General features: G+C 45.4%; 1 protein-coding gene across 2 annotated transcripts; it reads left to right on the top strand.

Moving 5' to 3' along the window:
* The first annotated feature begins 643 nt into the window (after positions 1 to 643).
* On the top strand, positions 644 to 14,146 carry LOC117768445 (centrosomal protein of 120 kDa). 2 transcript variants are annotated; one of them, XM_034596790.1, is made up of 21 exons: positions 644 to 755; positions 935 to 1,001; positions 1,274 to 1,430; positions 1,518 to 1,632; positions 1,714 to 1,858; positions 2,141 to 2,289; positions 2,614 to 2,811; positions 2,909 to 3,133; positions 3,270 to 3,492; positions 3,584 to 3,773; positions 3,997 to 4,146; positions 4,574 to 4,756; positions 4,831 to 4,927; positions 5,312 to 5,485; positions 5,737 to 5,826; positions 5,923 to 6,015; positions 6,152 to 6,313; positions 6,405 to 6,527; positions 6,940 to 7,038; positions 13,588 to 13,733; positions 13,867 to 14,146. In XM_034596790.1, exons 2-21 carry the CDS (start codon positions 953 to 955, stop codon positions 14,069 to 14,071), a joined length of 2,973 nt encoding a protein of 990 aa, XP_034452681.1. In that variant the 5' UTR covers positions 644 to 755; positions 935 to 952; the 3' UTR covers positions 14,072 to 14,146. The 2 variants fall into 2 exon arrangements, with proteins under 2 accessions (XP_034452681.1, XP_034452682.1); XM_034596791.1 differs by having other exon boundaries at positions 685 to 755; positions 3,590 to 3,773.
* The last annotated feature ends 510 nt before the right edge of the window (positions 14,147 to 14,656 follow it).

Below are 14,656 nucleotides of genomic sequence, written 5' to 3'. Positions count from 1 at the left end.
ATTTGAATATGTTTAATACCATATTTGATGAATGTGATGAATGTACATCTGTGTATAACTTCATTACCTACTTAATACTTTTCAACCCTTACAGGGGTCAAACACACATTTATTTACACACAATGATAGTTTAGAGTTTTCTCTGTCTTTTCTTGAATATTTTTCTGATTTTGCGTATATATTTTAATATTTTATACTCTCATTAACTATTGAAAATGATGCAAATAAAACACATTTCACAGTAACAATACTTAAATTACAGCAACAAGTACAATACTACTAATAATACTAATACTATTAGTACGGCAATTTTTTTATTTCGTCATATTCATTTATCATTATTATCAGTTGTTAGTAGTGATATTGGTATGATTATCACAATAGTGGTGTAATAGTATGAGAAGTACAATTTCTTCTTCCAATTATTATTATTTAGCAGCAGCTGTAGTAGTAGTTGTTGTTGTAGTAGTATGACTACTAGTAGTAGTACTAGTATTAGTATTATTATTATTATTAGTAGTAGTAGTACTAGTATTAGTATTAGTAGTATTAGTAGTATTAGTAGTACTAGTATTAGCAGCAGCAGCAGTGGATGAAGTAGAAATCACAGTAGTCAGTATCATCGGTATTATTGAAGTCGTTCCTCCAACCTGCAGAGGGCGCTCAACACGTCACCGTCACTCTCATCACTTCCGCTTTGAAAACAAAATGGGTGGCGCCAAAGCTCAACAACAAAGCGGCAGTTTGCGTCAACGGTCAGAGACACTTCGCTTTTAATGTGTATTAATGTTTCTCTGTGTTTATTAACGTTTCTGGATCTTCTGGTCGCTTCTTCGTGTTTCTTTCAGTCTCAGTTTGTCTCGATCAGTTTCTTTAAATCACTTCGGGATTAAATTCAAGTTTAATTCAAACTCTTGAATGTTTATATCATCAGGCGATTCCTGATGACGTCATGGCGACTAAGACTGAACAACTTCTGATTGTTGTGTCTATTCTGGAAGGTGAGAAACAACACAACACAACCACCACACAACCAACACACAACATACACAGGGAGGGATCCCTCTTCACACGTGGACAGAAAGGACCAACAGTTCATTTACAGTGTAAACACTCGTGATGACAGCTGTCTAGGTGGATTGTAAACATGTAAACAAACAGATCCTGATCCTCACAAAGAGAAACAGGAGGTTTTACTGAGTGATGGTGATTTACTAACCGGTCTGTGGGGGGGGGGGGTGATTCAGACTGATGGTGTCTCTCTTGTCTTCAGGTCGTCACTTCCCGAAGACTCCTCGTCTTAGCCTCGTGGTTCAGGCGAGCTTTGATGGAGAGCAGCTCGCCACAGACCCGGTGGAGCACAGGGAGAAGCCGCAGTTCAGCACCGAGCTGGCGTGGGAGCTGGACCGCAGGACGCTGCACCAACACAGGTCCGCACCGACCGCACGTTACTGTAACAACATTACAAACTGACATACTTCATGAAGACACAGTGTAACGTTGTGATGTTCCCACAGACTTCAGAAAACTCCCATCAAGCTTCAGTGTTTCACTGTCGACTCCGTCAGCAAGACAAGAGAGGGCGTCGGCTACATCGTCCTGGACCTGCGCTCGGTTCAGGAGGTCAAACAGGTGAATGTCTCCTCCTCCGTCTGTCTCAGGAGGTCGTCCTGCTGCCATGTGACATACGATGAGTCTGTGTTTGTGTCTCAGGAGCCTCGCTGGTATCCACTGCTGTCCAGTAAATACGCCAAGCAGAGGCCAGCGCTCCTCCTCGCCGTGCTGCTGGAGCACGACGCCAAGTCCTCAGAGCCGTCTCCTGATAGGTTCAAAGCCAGGAAGGCCCCGCCCCGACAAGGTCATTACTGTTAATTCTGCTGTTTGCATCAGTTTGAGTTTTTGTTTTCTCTTGTACGTTACTCATGTATAATATATTAGTTATTTCGGCAGTTGTCTGATATTTAGCAGCATTACACAAAAACTTCTGGACAGATTAACACAACACTTTGTGGAATGTTTGGCCCAGGAGGATCTTTTTGACGTCTTCAGAATTTTCCAAAAAATAATTCATCGATCTTGGTGAAAAGTTTTCGATCAATGTTTTATGAGATGTTGTCTCCTCCCACTCGTTCTGCTCCAGGTTCTCCTGCAGCAGCTGAGCTGCTTCCAGACAAACTGGAGGCTGAGCTGATCTCAGACCAGGGTTTCCACCAGGTCGGACCCGCAGGTCACTGCAGCGACATGTTCGTCCTGTCCGTCACCGTGGCCTTCGCCACTAAACTGGAACAGGTAAACACAGAGTTAAAACTTTAGGTTGATCAATACGCAGTTGATCAATGGCAGTTGTGTTAAATCAAAATATTAATCTAATAATAATACGTTTTAATTAGAAATATTTTCTGCCTGAAGCTTCTCAAATTTGTATCAGATTTTGACTTTTGATCAGACACAAATCTTTCTGAAGCGATCACAGGAAAACTGTAACAGACATTTGTAATAATTTCACTTTCACCTGAGAAAAGCTGATTTACATTTAGTTTAAAACATAAAACTTTAAATATGAATTAATAATAAACCACCGTCTTCAAGTGACAGCTGTGTTGTTCCCTGTAGTTGATCCCCAGCACGATGAAACTTTCAGCAGGGGGGTCAGAGTTCTTCTTCTACTACTCTTTACTGGGCAACGACATCACCAGCGAGCCGTTCCACAACCTGCTGAGCCCCGACTTCGAGCCGGAGCGCGCCTCAGTGCGCATCCGCAGCAGCAAACAGGTCCTTCAGACCTTCCTGTCCCAGCAGCCCAGTTTACAGGTGAGAGACAAAGTGTCTGACAGATGACTCCTCACCACATGTTACCGGTCACGCATCATGTCTCATCATGTCTCATCATGTCCTCGTCCCTCCTCAGATCCACCTGTGCTGTGGGAATCACTCTCTGGGCAGCACCGACGTGTCTCTCTCAGCTCTGGCTGCAGTTTCTGTGGACCTGGAGAACAAGGGAGCGACGATGGAGGGAGCGTTTGTGCTCAAACCTCCGAAACGCATCAAAGAGACACTGCCTGCACTTCCTGCCGACCTGCAGCCGACCGTGGGCGTGGCCGTTACTCTGAGGAGAGAGGAGGCGACACCACAGGTACAAAGTTTCTGCATCGTCAACCTCTGGTTTCAGTTTTTTATGTCTTTTTTCCCCGTTTTTTTGCAGCTTTACATTAAAATCACACGTTTGGTACAAAAACAATACTGAACAGTTTTTTCTGTGCTTCCTCCAGACTTTAGGAAATAAAGAAGGAAGTGGAGCTCGGACAAAGTTCATCCCTCCTCCCTCAGTTCCTCCTGTTGAACAGAGACCTCGAAGCTCCTCTCCAGTCAGAAAACCTCCCGACTCTCCTCCCCCCGGCCCTCCTCTTCCTCCTGCTTCCTCCCATACAGAGAGCGAGGCGGAGAGTCTGCTGGTGGAGCTTCAACGAGGCAGAGAACAGACGAGAGCGACCGGTGAAGCTCAACACACCATTCCATTTGACATACAAGACGTCAGGTCCCACCCGGTTCAACCTGTTGACATTGTGCTTGTTCCCGTGTCCAGCTGCAGATGCAGATGTTCCCGTGCAGCTGCAGAGTCGGACCGAAGCCACAGCCGAGGGCGGAGCCTCGTCTGTCAGCGTTTCTGCTCCCAAAGTGTCCATCCCCTCCTCCGCCCATCACTACTGCTTCTCCCTGGACCTGCAAAGCCTGAGAGGCCTCAGCCTCATTCACCCCATCGCTGCTACGCTCAGGTGAAACCTCACGAGCTGTCTTTATGTCTGAGGAGGATTTAAAGTGTTTTATTATCAAAACTAATAAAAAAAGGGAAAAACCATCTTAGTCCACAAAAGCCCTTCAGACAGAGTCTGTGATGAGACGTCACTGGTCATTTTACAGGTTGAAGTCCCAGTAACACACCACAGATAGTAGACGTCTGTCACGTTGTCGTGTGATGATTGTTTTGTTTTATTTCAGATACTCGTATCAGTTCTTCGGCAGCGCAGCTCCCATAATGACCAGCCCCCCTGTGGAGCTGCAGAGGAACATGGAGGTGTCGCTGCCTCAGTCTTACTGCGCCTTCGACTTTGCTGCGTTACCGCAGCAGCTGGAGGACACGTTTCTCAGGTAGGAACAGGTTTACCTCAACGTACCCAGAGTATGAACTGTGGACAATGATGAGGAGGGGGGGGGGGTAAAAACATGGCTGCCTCCGTAGAGAGGAGCTGCACCTGATGTACATATAAAGTATTTCAATATAAAGTATTTATACATAAAGGCCCATTCTAGGGTAAAGAAAAATATGATTCATCCAATTTAGATGATTACACATGAGCGAAAATATCACTTAGATTATTTTATATTCAGTTTCTGGCAATAGATCCTTTCACCTAAATCTGTCACTGGACCTTCAACCCCTGAGAGAAAAGCTCCTCACTGTTTGCCATGTTACTTTTTGACCAGCAGGTGGTGCTACAGGGCTATGTTGTTGATGTGTGTCCTGCAGTCTGGTTCAGTGTGTGTGTGTCTGTGTCTGTGTGTGTGTGTTCTGCAGAGTTCCTCTGGTGGTGGAGCTTTGGCACAAGGACCCGTCCAGCAGAGACCAGCTGATTGGACAAGCCTCCGTCCAGCTGTCCCACCTGCTGAGCTCTGACAGGAGCAGACTCCAGACGACGACTGGAGATCAGAGCTGGAGACAAACTCACCAGGACCGAGTCCCTGTGGTGAAAACACACCGGTAACAAACCACACTACACTGACCGTAATGTGGTGGTTCTCGTCTGTTTAACTTCTGTGTCCCCCCCCCCTCAGGCCCTCGGAGAAAGTGGCAGAGTTGAGCTACCTGGCGACTCTTGAAGACCTGGGACTGGTCAAAGCCAGAGAGGTCATCGTGTCCGACTCCTCTCAGGTGACACAGCCGTGTGTGAATGTCCACGTGAAATCAACTGAGGTCTAATTATTACCCAGAGTTACCTGCAGGGGTCAGCAGCGTCAACAGTGTCGTCCATCTTTGTTTTCGTTTGTTGTTTTTATCGTCCAGTTGAGCTCCAGAAATAACATTTTCATTTCCTTGTGTACGGTCACTTTGACGCCCTCAATGGCATCATCACAGTTTTATAGTCTATTGTCTGTTTTATCGCCACTTGCTGGTCTGGAGTGGAACAGCTTATCGTTCCCGTGGGTTTTTCTTACATCAGCAGTTTTCAAAATCTCTTTATGGATTTTTTTATCTTAAATGTAAGATGAGAAGTTTGTTACATCATGTTCAGAGGTTTTTACTCTGTTCTCTCAGATTGAAGCCCCGACACGACCACCCTCCCACCCTGCAGCACCCAGCCTGCCCAACGCCCCGCAGGGCCCCACGGCCCCCACGGCCCCCACGGCCCCCAGAGACACCCTGGAGTACCGCACGGCCCTGGAGCTGGAGCTGTGGAAGGAGGAGCAGGAGGATCTGTTCGATGATCAGGTAAAAACAGCTGTTATCACACTGACAGGTTCTCATCACGACAAACATGAACATTATTTACCACATCTTCTCTGCAACAGGAAACAAGTTTATAGAAAATGTTGTTCTGACTCTGAAAGACAAAGTTTTACGTTGAGCTCTCAAAACGTGACTGAAGTTAATCAGATGTTTGACGATTCTTCTCCTTCATGCTGATGTTTTCATGTTCTGTTGCATTAAATGTGATTACAAGTGTTAATATATGTTTTCAGTTGAAGAAGAAGGAGCTGAGCCACATGCAGGCGCTGGCAGAGGAGTGGAGGAGGAGGGACAGAGAGAGAGAAGCTCTGGTCAAGAAGAAGGTGAAGAGAGTCGACGCCTCAAGTCAACATCCGACACTCGTCAGACTGAAGTGACTGTAATGACTCTACTCGTCTGTCTCCTCTCTCCGTCTGTAGGAGGTGGAGTTTAATCTGCTGGAGGAGCAGCTCCAGAAAACTCTGTGTGATTTGGAGAAAAGAGAGAAACAGTTGTCGGAGGCCGAACTCCAGGTCGGTGTTCATCTTTATTCAGTTCATGGTTTCACTCTGCAGCAGAGCGGTCGAACAAGAGACGGGACGCATCCTCATGAGCGTTTTCCTGTCGAATCAACAGTGTTTCATACGTTGAGCTTGTCTGTGTGTCCAGACTCAGCGGCTGCAGAGGGACCTGCGAGCGGAACACGAGCTGACCCAGAGGGAGCTGCAGGAGAGCGGCCGGAGGCTGCAGCAGGACTGTGACCACCGGGTGGCGCTGGAGCGAGACAAAGTGCGACTGATGGAGGAGGAGAGAGGGCGGCTGCTGCAGCAGGTGGAGGAGGAGGAGACTCACAACCCGCTCTGTGTTTCAGAGTCGATTCACAAATAATAACTTCTTCTACTCGTCTGTTTGTGTTGAGCAGATTTCAGATGCGGAGGCTCGGTACAAACAGCTGGAGAAAGAATCCCAGCTCTACAGAGAACAACAGAACATGAGGCCTGAGTTCAGGCTCCAGTCAGACGTCAACCTGCTGACGCTCGAGAAGGTGATTGACACCTGTCGTTACTACCAGGATGATTCATACACAGATCGATAGAAGATTGTTCAGTCGGGAGGAACAACAGCTGAGAAGTGGAAACGAGGAAGGAAACTTTCTTAGTCTGATTATAATCTGTTAAATTCTCTTTTTTCGTATTTTCAAATACAGTTTTAAATTTCATTCATTTGTTGATTTATAAATTCACTAATGTATTTTTAGATGATGAATACTTGTGATTTTTTAATTATCTTAAACCTATTTACATTGTTCTTTGTACTTTTAAATCATTTAATGTTGAAGAAACTATTTTACTGATGAAAAATTGTGATCGCAATATAAAATTTCCTATTTTAACCAGGACATGTTGACTGATTAATAATAATAATAATAATAATAATCTTTTTTGTGTGGTGTTAAGGTGGAACTGGAGAGGAAGCTGGAGTCCACCACCAAGTCCAAGCTTCACTACAAGCAGCAGTGGGGTCGCGCCTTGAAAGAACTGGCCCGGTTCAAACAGGTACTGTTGATTCAGAGTCTTCACTGGCAATACTGTGTTCGTGCAAAGTTTCTCGTTTATCGGCCGTAAAAACCCCAAAGAAAAGAGGGAAAGAAACAAACAGAAGGAAGTTTGATGTCTGAGTTTCCTTGACTCCATCACAGAGGATGTTTCTCCTTTGGCGGGAGAATCACTGATGCACAGTTCAAATGTTCATGAGCCGTCGCTGCACAGAAACATGACGAAGACATGAACAAAAGTCCAAACGTTCAGAAGCAAGACGACTCTGACGACAATCAAACCAGATCCAGACGCGGCGGCCGTGGAATCTGAGGCTCGTCTGTCCCGTCAGTTCTCGTTTTTCACTGCAGATGATCACAGTTTTTCTGCGTCGGGACGCTGCAGGTTTTTAATCTGCTGCTGGAGACGAGCTGACAGTGTTAGGACATTTAGCAGCTCTGTTTAAAGACACGGAGCGAGCGGAGGAAACTGAGCTCAGCGCCGCCGCCATCAGTCAGCTGATTATCACAGCGTGACTGTGGGAGCGACAGAGCACAAGCACAGCGTCTGACGTGTGTGTGAAGGCAAGAAGGAGCCGTACAGGACATACTCAAATTATTAAGATGTGCAAAGTTATCAAAAGTAAAAATACCCATAAAGAAGAGTAACTTCTATATAGAGTCTGATTTATCACAACTCAGTGTGAACGTTGTTTCAAATCGAACTCTCAGTGAACCTAAGTTATTTAGAACATATATGATTGACAGCTGAGACTGACTCCCGATTGGTCGAGCACTAAGTCTGATGCTCCCACGTTTCCACCTCCCATCGCTGCACAGACTCTAAATGACGACTCTGGCACAAGATGGCAGCGCCTGCATCAGAGATATCTTCATCTTGGATAGTGGGAGGAAGTGGAGACTCCTTCATGGTTTGAATGGTGACCAGTAAACACTGACCACGTTAGACTCTCGTCTCCGTTCCACCTCTAACTGCTCAGATGGGGAATTTAACCACGGAGATTTTCTGACCAACGATAGTTTGGTTGCACGAGATTATAACAAGAGGTGTGTGTGTGTGTGTGTGTGTGTGTGTGTGTGTGTGTGTGTGTGTGTGTGTGTGTGTGTGTGTGTGTGTGTGTGTGTGTGTGTGTGTGTGTGTGTGTGTGTGTGTGTGTGTGTGAGAGAGAAGGAGTAAAAAAGAAAAGACAGAGGTGTGTTTTTACATAAGAGCCAAATATTTATCTGAGGTGAAGTAGACAATGAAATGTGTGAGAGCCTCACAGACACACACACACACACACACACACACTCACACACTCACAGACACACACACGCAGACACAGACACACACACAGACACACACAGACACACACGCAGGGCACTAAGTGGGGCTTTAGTCGGACTATGACTAATGTAAACACACACACAGACTTTATCTGACAAACTAATAACTGTTACTGACATTAACCAGCTGGAAAACAGGACGGACACCCCCCCCCCCCCCCTCCCCCCCCTCTCTCTCCCTTTACTTCAGTCTCGATCTCTGTCTTTACTTCTTGTTTGACATTTATTTTTTATCCTTTTCCTCTTCCTCTCTTTCTTACCTCCTTTTCTCTTGATCTCATTATTTTCCGTTGTTACATTTCATCTCTCATCTTCCTTCTTTTATTTCCTTCCTCTCCCTCGTTCTGTCTTTAATTGTCTCTCACTCTATTATATTATGTTATTTCATTTAATTTCCTCTGTCACTTCCTCCTTTTTATCCTTTCTTTTCTTTCCCCCTGATCTCTCCCTCTCCCTCTGCCTCACCCCTCCTCCCCCCCCCCCCTCTAAGTGCCACATCATTGTAAAGAAAAACACGGTTGTGATTTATGCGGCTCTAAGGGGGTTTGGCGCTGAGTGTCACCCCTCGCCTATTAATCATCCCTGGGATTGCGTTGAGCAACAAGCTAGCCAGGCGCTAACCATGCAGACGTCACACTCTCGCTTTTTATAAAACATCAGGCCTGTGTTTACACGACCATCCGTCTTGGTCCTCGGCGGTTTGTAAAGCCGGGGCTTGTTTGGTTTTTCTCGGCCTCTCCTCGCCTATTCATTCTCTCCTCTCAGCGCTTCGCATGGCGTGCTGTTTAGCTCAAGTCGGATCATAAAAATTCTTGTCGGAGGAATAATGTGCTTTTCAACCCAGGAGGCGAGGGGGGGGGGGGGGGCCACAGAGGCAGAGCAGGAATGAATATCCAGGCAGCGGTGAGGTATTAGATCAGAGAGTTTTTAAATCCAAAATATTGGGACAAGGAGCTTGGGTTTGTCTTTTCAGAGCAAAAATATTGGAACAAAGATTAAAGCAGCAGCTAAACCAGGTTTTTAAAGCTCGAGTAAAAGATCATAAGGTTTTAGAAAGAATCACAGAAGTTACATCTGAGAAGCCGACAGCAACAAGGGCCTCAAAACAAACTCCTACTTTTCTAATCAGATAATAATTCAGCTGATGTGTGGTCGGGCATAGATATAAAATATATATATATATATTATATTATATTATATAAACCTTGAGCAGTGTTTCTCATTCATTATTTAGAGGTGGCCTTTTCTAATTTGTATATATATCTGTGTTCAGATATTCGCCACACGCTCACTTGTCCATCGTCCATAAAGTTGTTACAGGCCTCATAGTTTCAGCTGCAGTTGTATCTCACGTGAGAACTTCTCTTTCACTCTTTAGTCTGTGAACCTGTCACTTGGAAGCTGTTGCACGTGAGAGTGACGTTCGTGCACGTGCACATGCACCTCGCTGCTGCCATTGATTGAATGAATTCTGTGGGAAACGCTGTCCAGACCAGTCTCCACCTGTCGATCATTGTAGTGAAGAGAAACTTTATGGTTCTGTCTGATCTCACGATGACAAGTTGAGCAAAGCTTCTCTGCTCGTTTGTGCTCTTCAGGTTTCTTGATAAAGTATTGATGAGTTTGATTCCCAGCTGATTCTTTGTGTTGGGACCAGTTCACTAGGCTTCGGGCTCAGTTCCCTCGGGGTCGGTTCAGACTGAAACCATGATGATGATGATGAGTGTGTTTGTATAAAACTTTGTGTCAGACAACAGATGCAATGTGTCGTCTGAGGGAATTTGAGTTTAACTGGTCTCCGCGGAGACGCTGACGGTTCCCACTGCTCATTCCTGGAATGTCAGTGAGCCTCAGTAATGACGGCTGCTGGTTCCAGACAGGGGGGGTCACCGAGGTCGAGTGCTGCACTTGACATGAATGTGTTTTCTCCAAGGTTCCAGACGGTCGTTCATTCGATGGTTTTTAGTCCAACGAGACTGAAAAACAACATCGATAAACCAGGAAAGACCGACAGATGTAGTTCACGTAAATATTAGATGTGAAAAGTCGAATCATTTCCCTTCAGTGGGAAACTGTCTCCAACACAAACTTCATATTGAAGGAATCAGTCGGTGGAAGTTTGACTGTTCAGACCACGAACTGTAAATAAAGATGGAGGACGGGGCTTCACTTCCTCCCACTGTACAAACATGAAGCTAAAATATCTACTTTGTTAGTGGATTTCACTTTATTTCACTTTATTGTTACTGTGCTCGATTCAATGTGTTCAGCAGTAGCACTTCAGAACTTTAATCTACTGTAACAATATTTTATTATAACTTTATTACAACAGAACTTCATTTTAACAGTAAGTTATTTAAAGGTAGAAGATGTCTCGGGACCTTTAACCTCTTCAGTGTTAATCCTAAGGATTTTTGATTGACACACTTTAAGAGTCAAGAGTTAAATAAGAATCGAACTATCGTGATGCAGCTGATTTGAGATCAGCGCCTCGTTCCAGCTGTTGAGTGATGGACGTCGTCCTGACTCCACATCAGAGGACTGACAACCTGAACCGTGTTTGTGGACGAAGCAGCAGCAGAGTTTAAAATTCATCCAAACGAGTTGTGTCATTTGAACTTGGTGTGAACTTTGGAATCGGTGACCGACCTTCATCAGAGCAGAACCACTTGAGAAGCTTCAGGTGTCTGTCGGCTCTTTACAGAAAACAGACCTTTTAAACCCACTTTGATAATTTCCTGTGATTTCAGCTGCTGTGGAGACTCGTTTCTCTCTGGTTTCTAATGCGAGTCCCACTCTGCCTCATTTCCCTTCATGTTTTATCCATCACATCCACAAAAACCCTCGTACGGCGGCATCAGAAACCCCCCCCGAACCCCCACCGGCTGCGAGCTGCTCAGAAAACTACATCTGAGCTGAGAAAAGTGTGTCCACATGTGAGCCCGGCACCAAAGTGTTTGTTTGAGCCGTCCTCCCCCGGCTGCTCCGAGCTGCTGACCTCTGAAAGGAGAGACGAGTAATGGAGGAAAGAACGAGGGGAACCCGGGGGAGGAGAAGTCATTGGCTGGTCATCCATCCCAGGAATCAGCCCCTGACTGTTTCAAACCTCCGTCCATCGTGAGCACGTCCTCTCGGGGGGGGACGGTCCCTCCGCAGCTCACAGCTTGTCCACAGTTTACCGCCGTGCGGTTGTTTGACTTGGAGTTCCGACGGAGGGATGAGGGTGCTCGTCATCTTTCTGTTCCTCTGCCGGAGCGGCGTGAAGCACAGATCAGGTTTCTGGTGCGATCTGCTGAAAAGAACATCGTCATTTATTTTTCCACCCTTTGAAAAATATTTAAACAAGCGCAGAAGTTTCCGCGGCCCCTCCGGACGCTCGATGGCATGTTAACGAAATAACCATGAGTTTATCTGAACGTGTTTCCAGTGGTCGGGTCGATCGGACGACTTCCTCCTGACCCACGTTCACGTGAAGACCCATCAACAGTCACATGACCCAGTTCTGTGTTGGCTCTGCTCAGACGGGAGTCCAAACTCAGGTTCATTAAAAGATCAACCTCGTTCCTCCATGTGGTTTCTAACGTGACGACACAGATCTGATGGATCCTTGTATTTTAAATGTGTCGGGTCAGTTTTTACAAAGAGACGAGAAGAAGAAACACAAACTCTTGTTGTGTTTGCATCTTTTCAACTGAAGCAGATCCTGAGCCGGTTCTCAGCTGCAGTGACGTGTCAGCCGAGGCTTCTGGGAGATTCATCAGTGTAAAACATCACTTTTTGTAGCTCCCCCCCCCCCCCCCCCCCCCCTCCGCTGCCGCAGCCACCGCCGAGGCCTCAGTATCACCTCGTCCTCTAATTGTTTCAGGACTCGGCCTCAGATTGTCCTTGGCAGCCGGCACTAGAGAAAATGTTTGGCCTGTTTGTTTTTCTTGTAATTAGCCTTAAAACGGCCTGAAATACAGACGGCTAATGGTCCACAGAGAGCAGAGCCTGTGTCAACACAGTGTGTGTCTGTCTGTGTGTGTGTGTGTGTGTGTGTCTGAATGACTGATGTGTTCATGAGAGATTGTGTGTGTTTTCACTTGTTTTTTTTCTGTTACGAGGTGCGGAAATCAGGCATGTGAAAATAGAAGCTTTCCTCTGTGTGTGCGTGTGTCTGTGTGTGTGTGTGTGTGTCTGTGTGTGTGTGTGTGTGTGTCTGTGTCTGTGTGTGTGTCTGTGTGTGTGTGTGTGTGTGTTCTGTAACGCAGTAATGTGAACATGTTCTCATCCAGAATCAGCCGGTCGTTCTGTTCTGTATCAGAACACAGACAGATTCCAGCCTCACTCTGTTTTCTTTAGTTTTTTAAGGCTGATGATGTCGCTCTGCTGCTTATAGATTAAAGTTTATATATAAGAACCTGACGTTCATGTATTAATCAGTATTTATTGTCTCTATATAACGAGCATATGAAGACGCTCAGCGACTCTTTATGTGGAGAACAGGCGTCTCATCAGGTTGGTTGAAGCAGGTTCTTTAACCTGCAGCTTTTAATTCATAATCTTTTGATTTATACTAAATTTACTGTGAGAATCATTTAGTTTCTCTGATCATATGCTTTGTTTGATTTATGAACGTGCAGCTGGAGCCAGTGGGCCGAGCCCCGTGTGGTATTATGGGTGATTTTGGAGCAGGAGGTCTGAGCAGCTGAGAGAAATACGACTTTCAGACGTTTTTATGAAGTTTTCTTTCTGTTCCCGTTGTTGCTCTTGGTCTCCGTGTGAATTCTCTTCTCGTGCTGGAGCATTTTTCTCAGGGAGGTTTTTATGAAAATGTGAAACGAGACAAATTTATCACCGAGCTTCACTCAGTCTGTGTAATTAGAAAAAAGAGCCAGCGACTGAACGCTCACACGAGGTCAGAGCTTGTGTTCAGATGTTTTTCAGCCAGTTGGATTTGAACAAAGATACAAGTCGTCAACAATCTCACACAAAAACAAATTCTGTTCTGATTCAACTGCGTCAATCCATTAACTTATAATATAATATATAACCCTAACCCTTCATCCATAAAGTCCAGTTTGAATTGTTCCAGTTTCTCCAGTTTGAGGATTTTTCACTTTTCACACTTTTCTAATCATAAAGTTGGAGCCTGATGATAAAACTGAGACCTGATCCGAAGCTGTGCTGCTTTTTGAAATGGGATTAAAGTTTCTTGAATTTAAAATGTTTCCTGTTTGTTCAGCGCGAGCAGGAAAACGCCATGACGCGTCTGAAGAAGCAGCAGGCGGAGCTGGAGGCCATGAGGCAGCGTTACCTAGCAACCGAGGAGAAGGAGGTGATCCGACAGGACAGACAGGAGCTGGACGACATCAGGAACGAGATCAACAGGTGAGGAGGAGGAGGAGGAGGAGGAGGAGGAGGAGGAGGTCTTGTGGTTTCTGAGAGTGACGTGAACAGGCTTCCATCGTTTTAACAAGACTTTAATAATTGACACATTATTTATTATTATTGTCGTTTCCAGGTTGAAGCAGCAGGAGGACGGATTAGGCCCCGCCTCCTCCCTGTCGGGCCCCGCCCTGAACGAGAGCGCAGACGAGCACCTGAGTCGCCTGTTGGAGGAGAGGGACACTCTGCTGAGGACGGGCGTCTACACCCACGAGGACAGAATCATCACGGAGCTCAACAGACAGATACAGGACGCCATGAGGGAGCGGGGGAACCTCTGACCGCCGCTGGGGCGTCCAATCAGAGGCAGCGTCACCTGAGAGCGCAGGTAAACAAACCGCCCAATCAGCAGAACCCTGAACGTCTCCGGTCAGATTCAACATCCGAGCAGGAAACATGTTCGTTTATCTGAAACTCACAGAAGCTCCTAAAGGAAACATGAATTCAGTTTGTTTCTATCGTTCATAAAACAATAAATCTGTAATAACTCATGATACAAACAGAAACACGTTGAATTCACCAAAGTGGGAAAGTAAAATCATTCTGCTTCAGGTTCTCACAGATTCTGGATGTGACAGTTATAAGAACAACATTTTACATATTTCGACCCGTTTCTCTTTAACTGCTTTTCTTAATTCTTTTCATATTTAAAATAAAACATGATTTGTTTAAACTTGAGTTTTAATGTGATTCTGTTTTAACTCATGATCATTTTTCAACAGGTTTTTATTACAAGCTTCTTCACCTCGATGTTACAGATCGTTACAGAAACATGAATCTAAGAAACTTATTTAATCTCAAGCGTAAAAACAACTATTTATGAAAGTTATTGAAACTATTTCTCAGCATTTGTGTAGAAAATAATC

The sequence above is a fragment of the Hippoglossus hippoglossus genome, chromosome 9 (genome assembly GCF_009819705.1).
Source record: "Hippoglossus hippoglossus isolate fHipHip1 chromosome 9, fHipHip1.pri, whole genome shotgun sequence".
In the NCBI taxonomy this organism is placed as follows: domain Eukaryota; kingdom Metazoa; phylum Chordata; class Actinopteri; order Pleuronectiformes; family Pleuronectidae; genus Hippoglossus; species Hippoglossus hippoglossus.
The sequence above is the reverse complement of the archived record's forward strand: the minus strand, read 5'-3'. Positions and strand labels throughout refer to the sequence as shown.

What these genes read in the sequence shown, in the direction of transcription:
- LOC117768445 (XM_034596790.1), top strand. Translation starts at nt 953, where the DNA reads ATGGCGACTAAGACTGAACAACTTCTGATTGTTGTGTCTATTCTGGAA. An exon ending in CCCAGCAGCCCAGTTTACAG is followed by an intron (nt 2,812 to 2,908) that starts GTGAGAGACAAA and finishes GTCCCTCCTCAG; the next exon opens with ATCCACCTGTGCTGTGGGAA. An exon ending in AGAACAGACGAGAGCGACCG is followed by an intron (nt 3,493 to 3,583) that starts GTGAAGCTCAAC and finishes TCCCGTGTCCAG; the next exon opens with CTGCAGATGCAGATGTTCCC.